Source organism: Bos mutus, chromosome 26, assembly GCF_027580195.1.
Source record: "Bos mutus isolate GX-2022 chromosome 26, NWIPB_WYAK_1.1, whole genome shotgun sequence".
Classification (NCBI taxonomy): domain Eukaryota; kingdom Metazoa; phylum Chordata; class Mammalia; order Artiodactyla; family Bovidae; genus Bos; species Bos mutus.
In genome coordinates, this window is record NC_091642.1 from 16,218,685 (window position 1) to 16,234,856 (window position 16,172).

A 16,172-nucleotide genomic window follows, 5' to 3' on the forward strand; every position below is an offset into this window, starting at 1 on the left:
AATTTGGATAACACTGATCTAAAGAAAAATCATCTTAGTCTTAAATATAAAAGGCTTAAATATTAGTATATTCATTATTTCTAAAAAATGAAATGTAATTTATTTGTGTCCATAATTGTAACTAAATTACTCTTTGGGGATATAATAAACACTAAAATTTAAGAAGAATCAAACAGGAATTTCTAATTTTAAAAAGTCAGACAAAAATATGTCCCCATAAAATCCAGGATGTTTGAGAGAAGTAAATAAAATTCATGTGGAAAATATAGAGAACGAAGATAAATTAAAACAAATAGAAAATAGACAATGTGAACATCAGTAAGGACAATAATTGCAAGTGGACTGAAACATATTAAATACGCATGTGTCCATAAGTTTATGACACAAACACAGCAAACCGAGTTGCAACCTTATTAAGCATTCTTTATTTTGAAAACTGATATATTTTTTAAAAATGTATTAAAAATTTATCATGCCTTTCCCACGTGCCTGTAGCAATAAGTAAGCAAACGCCTGGCTCAAGGAAATTTGTTTTCACAAAAGTTTTCCAATCAAGAAATAAAGGAGTAAGAATACCAGTTTATAACCCCTAAATCAGTTGCAATCTAACATTGAGCATCAGTGTCTGCTAAGAACAAAAAAGAGACTGTGGGCATTATGTGCTTCAGTTACATGAAGAACACAAAACCACCTGTGAAAGTATTTCCTCCAAAATCATATCTGAATCTGATTAAACCTCTAAATCAGGGTTTCTCAACCCTCATGGTGTTGAAATTTCAGTCAGATGATTCTTGGTTCAAAGGAGCTCTGATGTGTATTGTAGGACACGTATCAATAGCAACCTCTACCCACTAGAAGTCCACAGGCTCCACACGCCATGCCTACCTGTGATACATAAAAACCTCTACAAGCACTGTCAAATCTCCCATAGTTTACAAAAATATCTTACTAAGCAAAAATATCTTACTAAGTTTGGGGATTTTTATGCTACATTCTCAGTAAAATTATAAAAAATAATTAAAACAAGGGTTTTAGTAAGATTTACTTAATTGAAATTAAGAAAATTCTTAAAAAACCAAAAAGAAGTTAAAATTGAACCACAAACTATACAGAAAATCATATTAAAAAGCAAACATAAATCAAATGGAGGCAAAAACAACAATTACAAACTATAAAAGAGAAGGACATCGCTAAGGCCAAAACCTAAAATAGATGAACTAGAAAACAAAATCAGTGGAAACAGTGAATAAACCCAAAAGCCCACATTTATGTATGTGGGAAAAGAAGATGAACAACAACAAAGAATCTACCAATTTAAAAACCGCCAGATCCAGAGATCTCAGTTGAATTTAGTTAATCTTTGAAGTTCACTTCATACTGTTTAACTATTCTTGTTTTAAAACATAATCTTGTCAAATTCATCTTTGAAAGTTATTACCATAGTTACACAAAATGAAGTTAGAAAAGAAAAACCACACTTAGAATGGCTAAAATGTAAAAGACTATACGAAGTGCTGAGAGATTTTGAAGAACTGAAATTCTCATACACTGCTGGTGGAAATGGAAAATAGTATAACCATTTGAGAAATCGTTTGCTTGTTTCTTGAAAGTTAAACATATATCTGCCATATGATCACTACCCAATAACAAGATCTTTCAGTACAAAATCAGTATTGCTTTTTAGTAAAACCAAAATTGCCTCCCAGAAAAATCTATCACAGAATTCTATTTGTTCAAAATTTAACCGTGATGAAAAAAGATTACATTAAAATCCAGCTGAGTTACTCAAATTTTGTTTTTTGTTGCATGTTCAAAATAAGATCTACTGTTGTTTTATTCCTCAGAGTGGAAAAAATGCACCAAATATTAATATAATTAGAGAACAGAGCAAAGAGACACTGACTTCCCTAGCAAAATATATGGAGCTATAAGATTCAAAAATAGAAATGATAAACTATTAATGACATTAGTTATTCAAAATGAATTTTATTACCTGTAAAATCAGCTGAAATTAATAAAACAAACCAATTATCTAAAATAAAAAACACAAATACTTACAATAACATGTTCCTCTAAGTGGATTACCAACATAGCGATTTTCAGAGTCACATCTGTAGAAACACAAAAAAACTCATTTACTATTAAACAACAAAATTCAAAAGCTTCATGTTTTTCCTTCAAGCAAACAAGTAATTAAACTCTACATTCAAACATATTAAAAGCTATACTATTAATTAAAGTTTTAAAAGCAAATCTTCAAAAGAATTAATGTAGAAAGCCTATATACAGACATGAGTGAGAGAATAAGTGGAAAAAAACACACAAAAGGAATATAGAGGATGGGATAAAATTATGAATTAGGGGATATGTATTCTTCCTTAACACATGAGGAAGAATTTTCAAGTCTGGATAAAGATTTAAAGACATTTTGTTAGGTATGGGAAAGTGTGGGAATTCATAAATCATACCATTTTCTTACTTCTGGTAATCAAAATTAATATATTTTCCAATTTTCCAATTCATCTGTATTTTTAAAAGACATCCTCAATTGGATCATGGAGAAAAGCTTTCTTTAAATCATTCAAGATTAAATTCAGGAGGTCAAACTTTTAAGTCTTGTAAGCAGATTACAACGAAACGGAAGAACACATGAGCATTCAGGCTCAGGAATTCTAAGTTAAATTCTTCAAAAATATAGTTAACTACAACAGTAGGAGAAAATCCTAAGTATTTTGAAAATTTCTGAAGTTTGTATTTTTCCAATCTCTGTTTCCAGAATTCAGTTAAAATGACAATTAATGCCTAAAAGAAATATAGCTTGGTTTTGCATAATGCTACTTCTTGGAATGTCCTCCAAATTTAACTATTATAAAATATATACATGTGGGTAACTGAATAAAGTGCCTCAATATTAAATTATATGTAGAATTTTAAAAAGCAAGAAGGTTCTTCCAAAAACGTCTTTAGTTTTAATAGAGTCAATTAGAACCAAGGAATACATATATATTTTAATCGACGAAGGCCCAAACAGTTGAGAATAATAAAGTAAATAATCAGTTGCATTCTGAATGCATTTTTCAGTCATGCATAACTGCTAATATTTTGTATCCATGAAAAAAAAAATGAAGTGAAGAGTAAATATTTTTCTACATTAACTACAAAATTATTATATAGCCCTTTATACCACTAACTTTATTCTCTGGAAAAAAGTATTTGGCATATAGGTTTTCTTCAGGGTACAGATGACTTCTCCAAAAGGTACTTTTTAAATGTGTGATATACAGTAGTTTTCTAGCTTTAGAAAATGATGAAAGCCATTACTGCTGGGTTAGCACTTCAGAATCCATTCTATTCCTATATTTTCGTTCCTTCCTTTAGACTTAGCTCCTTAAATCCTACCACTTTATACCAAATATATACATACGCTAAAGGACTGATTTACAATACTGCTACAATTCCGTTTCTCTCACAAAAAGTAAACTTGACTTGTTGCAAATGGATAACTCAATACTGCACTCCCCTGGTGGCTCAGATGGTAAAGAATTTGCCTGCAATGCATAAGGCCAGGGTTTGATCCCTGAGTTGGGAAGATCCCCTGGAGAAGGCAATGGCAACCCACTCCAGTATTTTTGCCAGGAGAATCCCATGGACAGAGGAGCCTGGCGGGCCACAGTCCATCAGGCAGCATTTTCAAAATAGGAAAACATTCAACATAATACTCACTGCATTTTTATGCATGATATTCCTTACATATCTTACTGCCTAAATATTGAATAGAGGACTTTCAAGTTCTCATAGCAATTTAACATGACAAACGACAAGGGATTTCAAATACTTTTTATCAATGAGTTAACTTTAAAAGCTCCAACCCAAACCTATTTTCCAATATGGAAGTTATGAAGTTTTCATTCTTGTTATTAATAATTCATTTTTCAAATAATCAATATACTTATAACATGTATACCTTCAACATAATTTTGACAAGGAATACTTAGCATTTTATTTTCTCTAAACACAAATTTTTTCAGAAGGATGAAATTATATGCTTCTGTTTAGGAAATGACTTCTCCTGGCTTTCATTACTCAAACTTAGAATTTTAAGATAAATAAGAAATTAACACGACCTTGACAAGAATAAAACTCAAAGGCTTTACAGAGTTCTTGAAGGTATCCAATATAAAAATGACATTCTCTTTACATTTTCAAACTCAAAACAGTAAATTAGAAACAACATTGTCTAAAAGATTTTATATCAATCATTATTGAAAATTTTTGAATGATTAAAAGTACTTTCAAAATATGAGCTGAGTTTAAACACCAGTTTTGGGCATTTTAATTTCAGATTTCATTTAAAGACTCGCCAGTGTTTACAAACAACTGAGGAAATAAATAGTTGCAAAGGAAACATATGAAATTTCAGACATAAAATTCAGCTGGAGAAACACAAAAGTATATATAAATAAACTGAAAGACGTGCCTTGTTTTTCATTAGGCTATCTCAAGATCATCAAGTTGGAAGTTAATTTCAAAGATAATGGTTAATTTGATCTAAGAAAAATTCTAATGAGCTTTAAAGGAGCTAGAAAAGCTGATTTTAATGTTCACATGCAGGAATAAACATACAAGAATAGCTAGAGAAAAAAAAAAAGAATAGCTAGAAGCAACAATGAAAGGAAGGGCTTTGAGGGAACCTAGACTGAAAAGACATCTCTGTGGGAGAGGGAGAGGGTGGGATGATTTGGGAGAATGACATTGAAACATGTATAATATCATATATGAAATGAGTCGCCAGTCCGGGTTCGATGCACGATACTGGATGCTTGGGGCTGGTGCAATGGGATGACCCAGAGGGATGGTACGGGGAGGGAGGAAGGAGGAGAGTTCAGGATGGGGAACACGTGTATACCTGTGGCGGATTCATGTTGATATATGGCAAAACCAATACAATATTGTAAAGTTAAAAACTAAAATTAAAAAAAAAAGAATGTACGAAGAAAACAAATGAAAGAAAAAAATTAAAAAAAAAATAAAATATACTCAACATGTATATAATTAAAACAATATGGTATTTGTACATCAATACAAAGATAAATGGTACAGAATAGAAATTCCAGAAATAGGTACAGCTACTATTTTCTAAAATTCTAGTGTATGATAAAAGCAGTGCTTTAAATGACTGGGGTAAAAAGACAGTCATCCTCTTACACAGTACTTGAGACAACTGGATAACCATTTGGAAAAATGTAAGATTAGATTCAATCCTCACACCACGCACACACACAAAACACTAAACATAATTATAGAAGTGCTATCCATCATCTTTGCTAAATTTTCTGGTTTAGAAGTAAGTCACATGTCCTCCCCATAATCAAGGAAAAGGGATTATACAATAGTGTGTGAAGACCAGAAGGCAGAAATTATCGGTAGTCACCTAAGGATCTGTCTACAATAATATTTTTGTTATACACAAAGTTTTTATGATAAGATATTTTGATACAATTATTTGAGATATGAATATGTACAATCTAATTCACATAATAAATAATTTGAGAAGCTAAAAGTACTTGACTGAGGTCAAACTCATAAGGGGTAAAGAGAATATGAATGGAAAAGTATATGCATAAATAATTCTTCAAACCAATTAGTATGGTACTATATAGATTACATTAATAATAATTCAGTTATGTAAGCTAAGTAATGTTTTTAAAACTCATAATCTTTCTGTATAAAGATTAGAAACAAACATTAAAAGCCTTCAGAAGTCTTCTGCCTGGCTTAATTAAAAACATAACTTCAAAGTATTTCTGGGTCTAAGCAAAGAGATAATCATCCTCTATTCCCACTAAGCAAACAGCCAGACCTTTTTATAAAACAGGCTTAGGCTGAAATATTCATTAGGGACTTTGAAAGGGTAAATATTATCATTACATGGCACCTAAATAATGGTTACCATTTATTTATGTGATCATATTAAATCATAAATATCATTTTGAAAAAACAAAATATAAAACAATCCCCCATTTCTAAGTGTTAAAATATCACCTTTCATTTTGTTCCTACTTATATATATTTATATATATATATCTTACTGTAAGATACAATTTTTCTACTCAGAAGCTAAAGAAGGGTTAAATCTAATTGCTATAATTTGAAATATCAAAACATAATATTTAAAACAATTGAGAATCTGATAAATAAATTTATGTTTTTGTAAAAATTATGAAAGTTATACACAAAGTAAGACACACTTGCTTTTGTTTTGCTTTTCCTCTAAAGGGACTCATAAAAATCACATAAACAAAAAGATTACATTAAGTAATATCACAGTATCGATATTGATATCATACTTCTAAGACAATGTATCATAAACAAACAGTAAAAATTCAGACATGAATGTATGGTAAATCCTGAAATAGTAGGAAAGGTACACGTTTAAAACTGTAGTGCTATTTACGGACTTGAGAGTCCAGTAATAATGAATAGAACTAGCCAGGTAATTAAAAACTACTAAAAAGACTAGGTTTTTTTTTTTTTTTTAATACTTAAAAATATTGGAGAGCAAAGGGGTGAAAAATTACCAGGCCAAGATGCAGAGAAGGATAGAATCCCAGGATGCTGAACCATTTCAGGGGTCCCTATGTCTCCAATTATGAATGGGAACAGCATATCACAGAAAAGGACTGGAGTCCAGGCACACCAAAGACTGGTAAGCTTAACTCAAAGTGTAATTTTAGGATTAAAGGCATTAAAGGGCCTTCCAGAGACTGCAAATCTACTTTGCATGCTAAATCGCTTCATCATTTCCAACTCTTTGTGACCCTATGGACGGTAGTCTGCCAGGCTCCTTTGTCCATGGGATTCTCCAGGCAAGAATACTGGAGTGGGTTGCCATTACCTCCTCCAGGGGATGTTCCCAACATCCCCTGGTTCAAACTTGCGTCTATTATGTCTCCTGTATTGACAGGAGAATTCTTTACCTTAGTGCCACCTATGAAGCCCAAATCTACTTTGACCCAACCTTATCCCAGAAAATCATGAAGATACTACTATTTTCAGGCACAAAGGAGAATTAACTTCTCTTATGATTTAAGTAAGCAATGGTCTCAAATTTTCTACAAACATATTTTGCCAATATGGCATCAATAAAAAATAACCAGGCACAGACAGGAATAGACAAGAAAACAAGAACAGGAACCAGCAGAAACTAAGGATAATGGAAACAGAGCTGTGGGAATTTAGATATTACCTAGAAAAAGCCACTGGCTTTAAAATAACTATTAAATTGGAGAAGACAACAGGCAAGAATAAAAATCTGTCTAAATTTTGGAAACTATAAAAGGCAACTAGAAACTATAATAGATGAAGAATTAGAATTCAGTCTGAAAAACTAGAAAATAAAAACAAGCAAATGAAAACACGATAACCAAAATTAAGAACTGGATGGATGAGATTAACAGCAAACTATACACAGTGGGAAAAAAAACAGTAAACTGAAAAATAGGTCAGGAGAGAGTGGAAAAATATGAAAAAGAAATAAAAGCTATGGTGTTACTGGCTCCGAAAGCAGAAGACAGAGAGAATGGAGAATAAGACACATTTGAAGAGTGTTGGAAATTTCTGAAATGCCCAACATGGCAAATGAAAAATAATAACTTCAGCAATTACTGTAAAATTGGTAAAATAAAGAAAAAACTTAAAGTCAAAGAGTAAAAGAGACCTAGGAAGAAATTAAAAATCTGAATAGCTTATTACTCTTAAATAAATTCAAAAGTTTATATCTCATTTTAAAGATGTAATTAAAACCTTTCGACAAAGAAAAATCTAAAACCATCTGGTCACCTTGTTGATGAAGGTGAAAGAGCAGAGCAAAAAAGTTGGCTTAAAACTCAACAGTCCAGGTTCGATGCACGATACTGGATGCTTGGGCTGGTGCACTGGGACGACCCAGAGGGAGGGTATGGGGAGGGAGGAGGGAGGAGGATTCAGGATGGGGAACACAGGTATATCTGTGGTGGATTCATTTTGATATTTGGCAAAACTAATACAATATTGTAAAGTTTAAAAACAAAATAAAATTTAAAAAAATAATTAAAAAAACCAAAAAACAAAAAAACTCAACATTCAGAAAACGAAGATCATGGCATCTGGTCCCATCTCTTCATGAGAAATAGATGGGGAAACAGTGGAAACAGTGTCAGACTTTATTTTTGGGGGCTCCAAAATCACTGCAGATGGTGACTGCAGCCATGAAATTAAAAGATGCTTACTCCTTGGAAGAAAAGTTATGACCAACCTAGATAGCATATTCAAAGTCAGAGACATTACTTTGCCAACAAAGGTCCGTCTAGTCAAGGCTATGGTTTTCCTGCGGTCATGTATGGATGCGAGAGTTGGACTGTCGCCGAAGAATTGATGCTTTTGAACTGTGGTGTTGGAGAAGACTCTTGAGAGTCCCTTGGACTGCAAGGAGATCCAACCAGTCCATTCTGAAGGAGATCAGCCCTGGGATTTCTTTGGAAGGAATGATGCTAAAGTTGAAACTCCAGTACTTTGGCCACCTCATGTGAAGAGTTGACTCATTGGAAAAGACTCTGATGCTGGGAGGGATTGGGGGCAGGAGGAGAAGGGGATGACAGAGGATGAGATGGCTGGATGGCATCACTGACTCGATGGACGTGAGTCTGGGTGAACTCCGGGAGTTAGTGATGGACAGGGAGGCCTGGCGTGCTGCAATTCATGGGTTGCAAAGAGTCGGACACGACTGAGTGACTGAACTGAACTGAACTGAATACAGGGAAAGATGAGGAAATTGCAAACAGAACCCCCCAAAAGCACTAACCATATGGAAAAGATTGATGTATTGGATTATATTAAAATTAATAACTTCTCTTCACCAATGACATACAAAACAGGGTGAAAACCTAAACCATCCCATGGCATTTACCACACGTATCATCAATAGAAGATAAGCATCCGGAATAGATAAAACACTACAAAAAATTAAGCAAAGGAGAACAGAATAGGGAAAAAAAAAATCATAAGAAATTTGAAAGAGCACTATTTCAGAAAAGAGAACTTCAACTGATGATTAAACATATAAAATTTTTTAAATATTAAGCATACTAAATCTTAGAGAACTAAAGAAGCACTTCAGTTCTTAAGAAAATGTAAATTCAAATTGCAACCTATCAATTATACATTCATCAGAATCCTTAAATTTAAAATGTCTTATAACACCAAGTATTGTCAAGAGTGCAGAGCATTAAGTAAATCCATACAGCCCTGGAAAGCATATAATTTCCAGATAGCAATTTTATAAGAGCTAATTCTCTAAAATTGAAAAAATGGGTGCCCAACAAAGACTATCAAAAATGTCTGTACTTGTGAATCAAGAGACACATGAGAATCCTCTAAGCCCACCAATTTTAATGGTTAAAAGAAAGAAAACTATAATTTTCAACAGAAAAATAAAAGAATGATTAAATGAAGTGTGGTATAATCATATCACTGAAACATGTAAAATATCATGTATGAAACGAGATGCCAGTCCAGGTTCGATGCATGATACTGGATGCTTGGGGCTGGTGCACTGGGATGACCCAGAGGGATGGTGTGGGGTGGGAGGAGGGTTCAGGATGGCGAGCACGTGTATACCTGTGGCGGATTCATTTTGATATTTGGCAAAACTAATACAATTATGTAAAGTTTAAAAATAAAATTAAATTAACAAAAAAAAAAGAAATAGTTTTATCTAGAAAGATGAATCTGTTTTGATTAATTCACTCATTGGTTCCTTTATGTGTTGATTTATTCAATCCATATATATTAAACCTTTTTTGCAGTTCAAAAAAAAATATAATCAAATACTCTATGGCATTGAAAATATCAAATTATAGTTACATGGATGCAGTTATTTATTCTATCAGGCCCCACAGTTTTCACAGTTCTTTCTATAACACAATGGCTTCTTCCAAGGTGAAATCCTTCTAGACTTTCAGGATGTTCACTTTATTAGAGTTCCCTTCCATAGCATCGACAATCCTTTTCATTGAGTCCTGTGTATAATGAGCCTTAAAGGTTCTTATGAGGCCCTGATCTAGAGGCTGAATTAGAGACATTGTGGGAGAGGGCAAGTAGAGCATTTGGATGCCTTCAGTATTGAAGTCGAGATGTGGGTGGCCAGGGGGCATAGCCCAATATCAAAAACAACTTTAAAAGGCAATTCCTTATAGGCAGACTTCCCTGGTGGCTCAGACGGTAAAGCGTCTGCCTACAATGCAGGAGACCTGGGTTCGATCCCTGGGTCGGGAAGATCCCCTGGAGAAGGAAATGGCAACCCACTCCAGTACTCTTGCCTGGAAAATCCCATGGGCAGAGGAACGTGGTAGGCTACAGTCCATCGGGCCGCAAAGAGTAGGACATGACTGAGCAACTTCACTATGGGCAGGGTACTTCCTGACTTTAGGAACAAAGCATCAATGAGACCAATTAAAAAAATATATATATATATTTATATATATATATATTTTTTTCCTTGTCCAGGCCTTCTTGTACAACCAAAGACAATTTTTTCCTTTCTAGATTCCTTGATTAGCAGCTTTATAGATAATGGCAGTCCTGATCATAAACCTGATTTCATTTACACAAAATAGTAGAGTTAGCCTATCCCTTCCTGATTTAATCTTGGTGTGTGCTTCTCTTCCTTACTCATAGAAGTCCTTTATGGCATTTTTTTTTTTTTTAAGACTAGAGCATTTTCATCTGCATTAAAAATCTGCTCAAGCAGATATCCTTTCTCATCAATGAGTTTCTTAATGGCATCTGGGAAGTCATTTGCTCTCTCTCAGTTGGCAGAAGCTGCTTCTCCTGTCATCTTGACATCTTTAAGCCAAACCTCTTTTTAAAATTATCAAACTATTCTTTGCTGGCATTAAATTCTCCAGCTATAGACCCTTCACCTTCCTTTTGCTGTAAGTTGACATATAATGACTTCACTTATCCTTGAATAAGAGGCGGCTATAGGTGTACATTTCTTAAAGAAATCGTAAAAAAAAAAAAAAACTTAAATAAACTGCATTTTCAATGTTAGATTAAAGCTTTTACACAATGAGTACAAGGGTTGAGCACCTTCTGGGGTAGCAGAAGTGACAGCTTCACAAATTTCCTATTCTTTTATTTTTTACAATGGTCCTGATGCTGGATTCATTTATCTTGAAATGGCAGGTAACCGCAGCTACAGACTTCAATCTATAGGACATATCAAGCAATTAAACTTTTTCCTATAGTGTCATGAGTTTGCTTCTCAGGAGCACTTCCAGTATCACAGGTGGCACTTCATACGGGTCCCCTGGTTTCACGGTTTACAACACTGCACTAAACACGACGAAAAATACACAAGAACCATGAAAGATCACTTTTTACTGTGATGTATAATTCACTGGAGAGAAGAACTGCTCATGAAGATATGATTAGCATCACAAGGCATTTTAAGTGGATACTCACAGCACTTGAGCTCACCGCAATAGCAACACAAGTGGCTACAAGATTATTACAGTAGTAAACTATGTATTACTGTTAATTTCATGCAGTTATAATTTAATACTGCATCTTTACATTTATTTACATTAATTCCAACTGCAAATGGAGCCTTGTAAGGTCTTATAAGTACATGCATAACTTTTCACTAATTTTTCCTTTTTATAATAAATTTTTAAAGGCTTCCCAGGTGGAGCAAGTGGTAAAGAAGCGCCTGCCAATTCAGGAGACACAAGAGAGGCCAGATCAAACCCTGGGTCGGGAAGATCCCCTGGAGGAGGGCATGTCAAACCACTCCAGTATTCTTGCCTGGAGAATCCCATGGACAGAGGAGCCTGGCAGGCTACAGTCCATTGGGTCACAAAGAGTCGGACACGACTGAAGCAACTCGCTGCTGCTGCTGCTAAGTCGCTTCAGTCGTGTCCGACTCTGTGCGACCCCATAGACGGCAGCCCACCAGGCTCCCCGGTCCCTGGGATTCTCCAGGCAAGAACACTGGAGTGGGCTGTCACTTCCTTCTCCAATGCATGAAAGTGAAAAGTGAAACACTCAGTCGTGTCTAACTCTTAGTGACCCCATGGACTCCTCCATCCATGGGATTTTCCAGGCAAGAGTACTGGAGTGGGGTGCCATTGGCTTCTCCCTGAAGCAACTTAGCACATAATAAATTTTAATAATAAACTTTTATTTTATGGTAGTAAATGATAAATTAGTATCAACATGTATTTTATACATTCATGACATTTTTCTTAATTTTTTCAATGCTTCTATATTATAGGGTTTGTCTGTGATTTTTTTCCAAATTGTCCCAACTACTCATACGTTTTTCCAATATATAATTGAAAAAATTCCATGTTTAAGAGGACCCATCCAGCTGAAACACATGTTGTTCACAGGTCACTTGTAGTTAATTCCTAGTCTCATACCACTGTAGTTGGAAAAGATATTTGATACAATTTCAAACTTCTTTTAATCCATTGCCCCCAAATTTAATGTTTTTAACGTCATATTATCTTTTTGTTCTGTATATCCCTTAACTACATATTGTGAATACGGAAGATTTTGCTATGTTTGTCTTTTAACCTGACTACTAGCTTCAAAAGTAGCTGGTCTATTACTTCTTATTGTATGTTTGACTTTACCAATGAGATTTTCCTTTTTATAATTTTCACATTTCTACGTGGTCTCTTCTTTTCCACTTAGAGAAGTCCTGTTAACACATCTGGCCTTTAAGACCAGTTTTATGGTGCTGAACTCTTTCAGCTTTGGCTCGTCTGTGACCTCTTCATCTACCCCTTCAAATGTGACTAACTTTACCTGGTAAAATATTCTTGGCTGTAGGTATTTTCTTCTTATTGCTTTGAATGTACTGTGCCTTTCCTTTCTGGGCTGCAAAGTTTCTACTGAAAGTCAGTTTATACTCTTGACTTCCCACGTATGTACTCAGTTGCTTTTCACTTGATGCTTATGAAATTCTCTTTTACTTTAATTTTTGCCATTTTAAATATAATGTGTTTTGATGTGGACCTCTTTGGATTCATCTTCTTTCAGACTCTGTGTTTCCTGGGCCTGGATGTCTGTTTCCTTCCCCAGGTTGGTAAAGTTTTCAGATAGTATTTCTTCAAATAAATTCTCTGTCCCTTTCTCTCCCTTCTCCGCTTGCAATCTGTACATTTTATACTATTTCAGAGGTCTCTTAAACTATCCTTCTTTCTTTTCTTTTTTTCATTTTTCTGTTCAGCTTGGGTATTTTCACATCCTCTGTCTTCCAGATGGCTGGTCCTGTTCCCCTATCTCATTTAAGCCACTGTTGATTCCTTTCAGTGTTTTTTTCATTTCAGTTATGGTACTGTTCAGATTCTCACTGTGTTCATCCATTCTTCTCCCAAGCTTAGTGAGCATCTTTATGATCATTACTTTGAAATTTTTACTGGGGAGACTGCTTATCTCCAATTCGTTTAGTTCTGTTTCAGAGGTTGTGTCTCATCCCCTTATTTGGACATATTCCTCCCTCTTATTTTGCTTAATGCTCTGAGTTTATTTCTATTTCTTAAGTAGGTGGGTTATGTTTCCCAATCTTCAAGAAGTGGCCATCTGTAGGAGATTGTCCTATGGGGCCCATTATGCTTGCCTCTGGTAACCAGAACTATATGGTGAAGGGGTACCCCTATATGAGCTGTGTGTACCCCTCTGTGTGACACAGCCTACTCCTATGGGTATGCTGGTAGGCAGACGTGGGCTCTGGTCTGGTGAGCTATGAGACCATGCTTTACACAGTAGCTGCAGGCCCTCTAGATGTGGGGTAGGCTTCCTGAATAGTTGGCTGAATGGCCCAGGGAAAGTGGATGGCAGGTTCAAGGCTGCTATCAGCTCATTGGTGGTCAGGCCAGGACCTCACACGACTGTCTGCATTCCCCTGCAGGGCTTGGGGCTTGTGCCAGCTCACTGATGGGTGGGTAAGCCCCTGGTAGAAAGAGGCTAAAGGGAGAATTCCAACATGACACTTGCCAGTGCAGTGTTATCACTATCACAGTAGAACAAGGTCTCAGAACTGTCTGCCACCAGTATCTCCATCCCAGGCAGAGATCCAGCTGCTTCCTGCTTCACTGGGAAGCTCTCCAAAATGAGCACCTGCGTCTGACCTAGGCTCCTTTCAAACTACTGCCTCAGCGCTGGAAGTGAAAGGGTTTGAGATTTTGTGCACATCCTTTAAGAGGGGAGTCTCTGTTTCCAATAGCTCTCTGGCTCTCATGAATATAAGACCTGCTGCATTTCAAAGCCAGACATTCTGAGAGCCTGTCTTTCTGGTACAGGATCAGTGGGCTGAGGAGGCCAGTGTAAGGCTCAGACCCACCACTCCTTCATGACTGTAATATTCCTACCATTTTGGATCACCAGCCCAGTGGTGTGGGTCCTGAATATACTGTGTCGCCACCTCACTTACTCATCTCATTGTGGTTCCTTAGTGTCTTTATTTTATAGCAGGAATGTCCTTTCTGCTAGTCTTCAGGTCAATGCCATAGATAGCTTTTCTGTAATTAGTTGTAATTTTGATGTGTCCATGGGAGGAAATCAGTTCAGGTTCTTCCTACTCTGTCCTCTTGGTCACTATATTTTACGATCATTTTATTCTAACAATCCCAACAATTCTACATGTATTGAGACCTACTCTGACACTCTAGAGTTAAAACCACTTAACTTTGCACATGAATTTGAGCAAACTCAGGGAGACACTGAAGGACAGGGAAGTCTGGTGTGCTGCAGTCCATGGGGTCGCAAAGAATCGAACACAACTTAGCGACTGAAGAATAACATCTTTGTTATGTCTGATGTCAATGCAATAATCAAACTGGAGATCAAGGACAAGGCAAAGGCTCCTAAGAGCCAGCCTCCGATGACAAAAGCTCTGATAGAAGAAATGGAGAAGCCTGCAACGGTTCTGAGAGATGAATGGGAATCAAGGAACAATTTGACTCTAAATCTCAGACATTTCACTAATCTAAACCTAGAAGTCACACTTAAAGAACAGGTCATTTAAGGTTATTCAAATTAAAGTGCAATAGTTAAGGATGTCAAGCAAGCTGCCAAGTGAACATAACTACTTGTGGAAAGGTGTGTGACTCTTGCAACAAACATTCTTAAAACCTAGTCTTTTATAAAAAAGGTTTGTAGCTTAAGGCACAATCCAGTGTAGAGGGGTGGAATGGAGGAAGAGCTATTCCATGCAATTTTCCAGGATTTGGGCTGTTCCTAAGTCCTGCAATCTTGTAGGTCCTCATCTTTATCTCCACTGAAGCAATATATGGGGAAAGAGAGCCTGTATAACACAAGGGCTTTTAAGGGGCCAGGTCTGAAGTGGTGGACATAATTCAATTACATGACCTCCAACCTAAGTCTGATAGAAAATGGGAAACAATGCCGAATTGTGTTCAGGAAGTTTTCACAACTGACAACTAAATGAAAATCAATCTAATAGAGTTCTGGAGGATGATGTGTTGGCTTAGAAACACTGATGGCAGAACTAACATTTAAATTTGAAAGTTCCTAATAATCCAAGAGTTTTAAACTCAAAAAGACACACTCAACAATTCAAATATTTACCTGACATGGGAGATTTTATATTAATATTCAAGTTGACCTTCCTACCAGGATAAGTACTGGTTTTCCCCTTCCCAAAAAGAAATTTAGCAAGGGGTGGGGGGTGTGGAAATAATTGGGGAAAACAAAATCCTAAAATACACTAATTTACATTTGTTTTATAAAACCCTTGTGTGTTGTGCTGTGCTTAGTCGCTTCAGTTATGTCCGACTCTGCAACTCCCAGGAACTGTAGCCCACCAGGTTCCTCTGTCTGTGAGGATTCTCCAGGCAAGAATACTGGAATGGGCTGCCATTGCCCTCCTCCAGGGGATCTTCCCAGCCCAGGGATCGAACCCAGGTCTCCCGCATTACAGGCAGATTCTTTACCATCTGAGCCACCAGGGAAGCCTAGAAACCCTTACTATGTCCCAAAAACTAGTCTTAAGAGGAAGGCACAACTTTGATCATCCAAAAATGGAAAAGGCACTGACATCCTCCTCTGCCTCTCACCATCAAAACAACATAGATTAAAATGAGTAATAATCTTAAATACTGCTG

General features: G+C 35.9%; 1 protein-coding gene across 1 annotated transcript in view; it reads right to left on the reverse strand.

Moving 5' to 3' along the window:
- ATRNL1 (attractin like 1) overlaps positions 1-16,172 on the reverse strand; it is an 807,510-nt gene that overhangs the window by 537,425 nt on the left and 253,913 nt on the right. Inside the window, exon 21 of the mRNA XM_070363366.1 lies at positions 2,059-2,111. Coding sequence (XP_070219467.1) covers positions 2,059-2,111 — 53 coding nt within the window. The remainder of the gene's footprint in view (positions 1-2,058; positions 2,112-16,172) is intronic.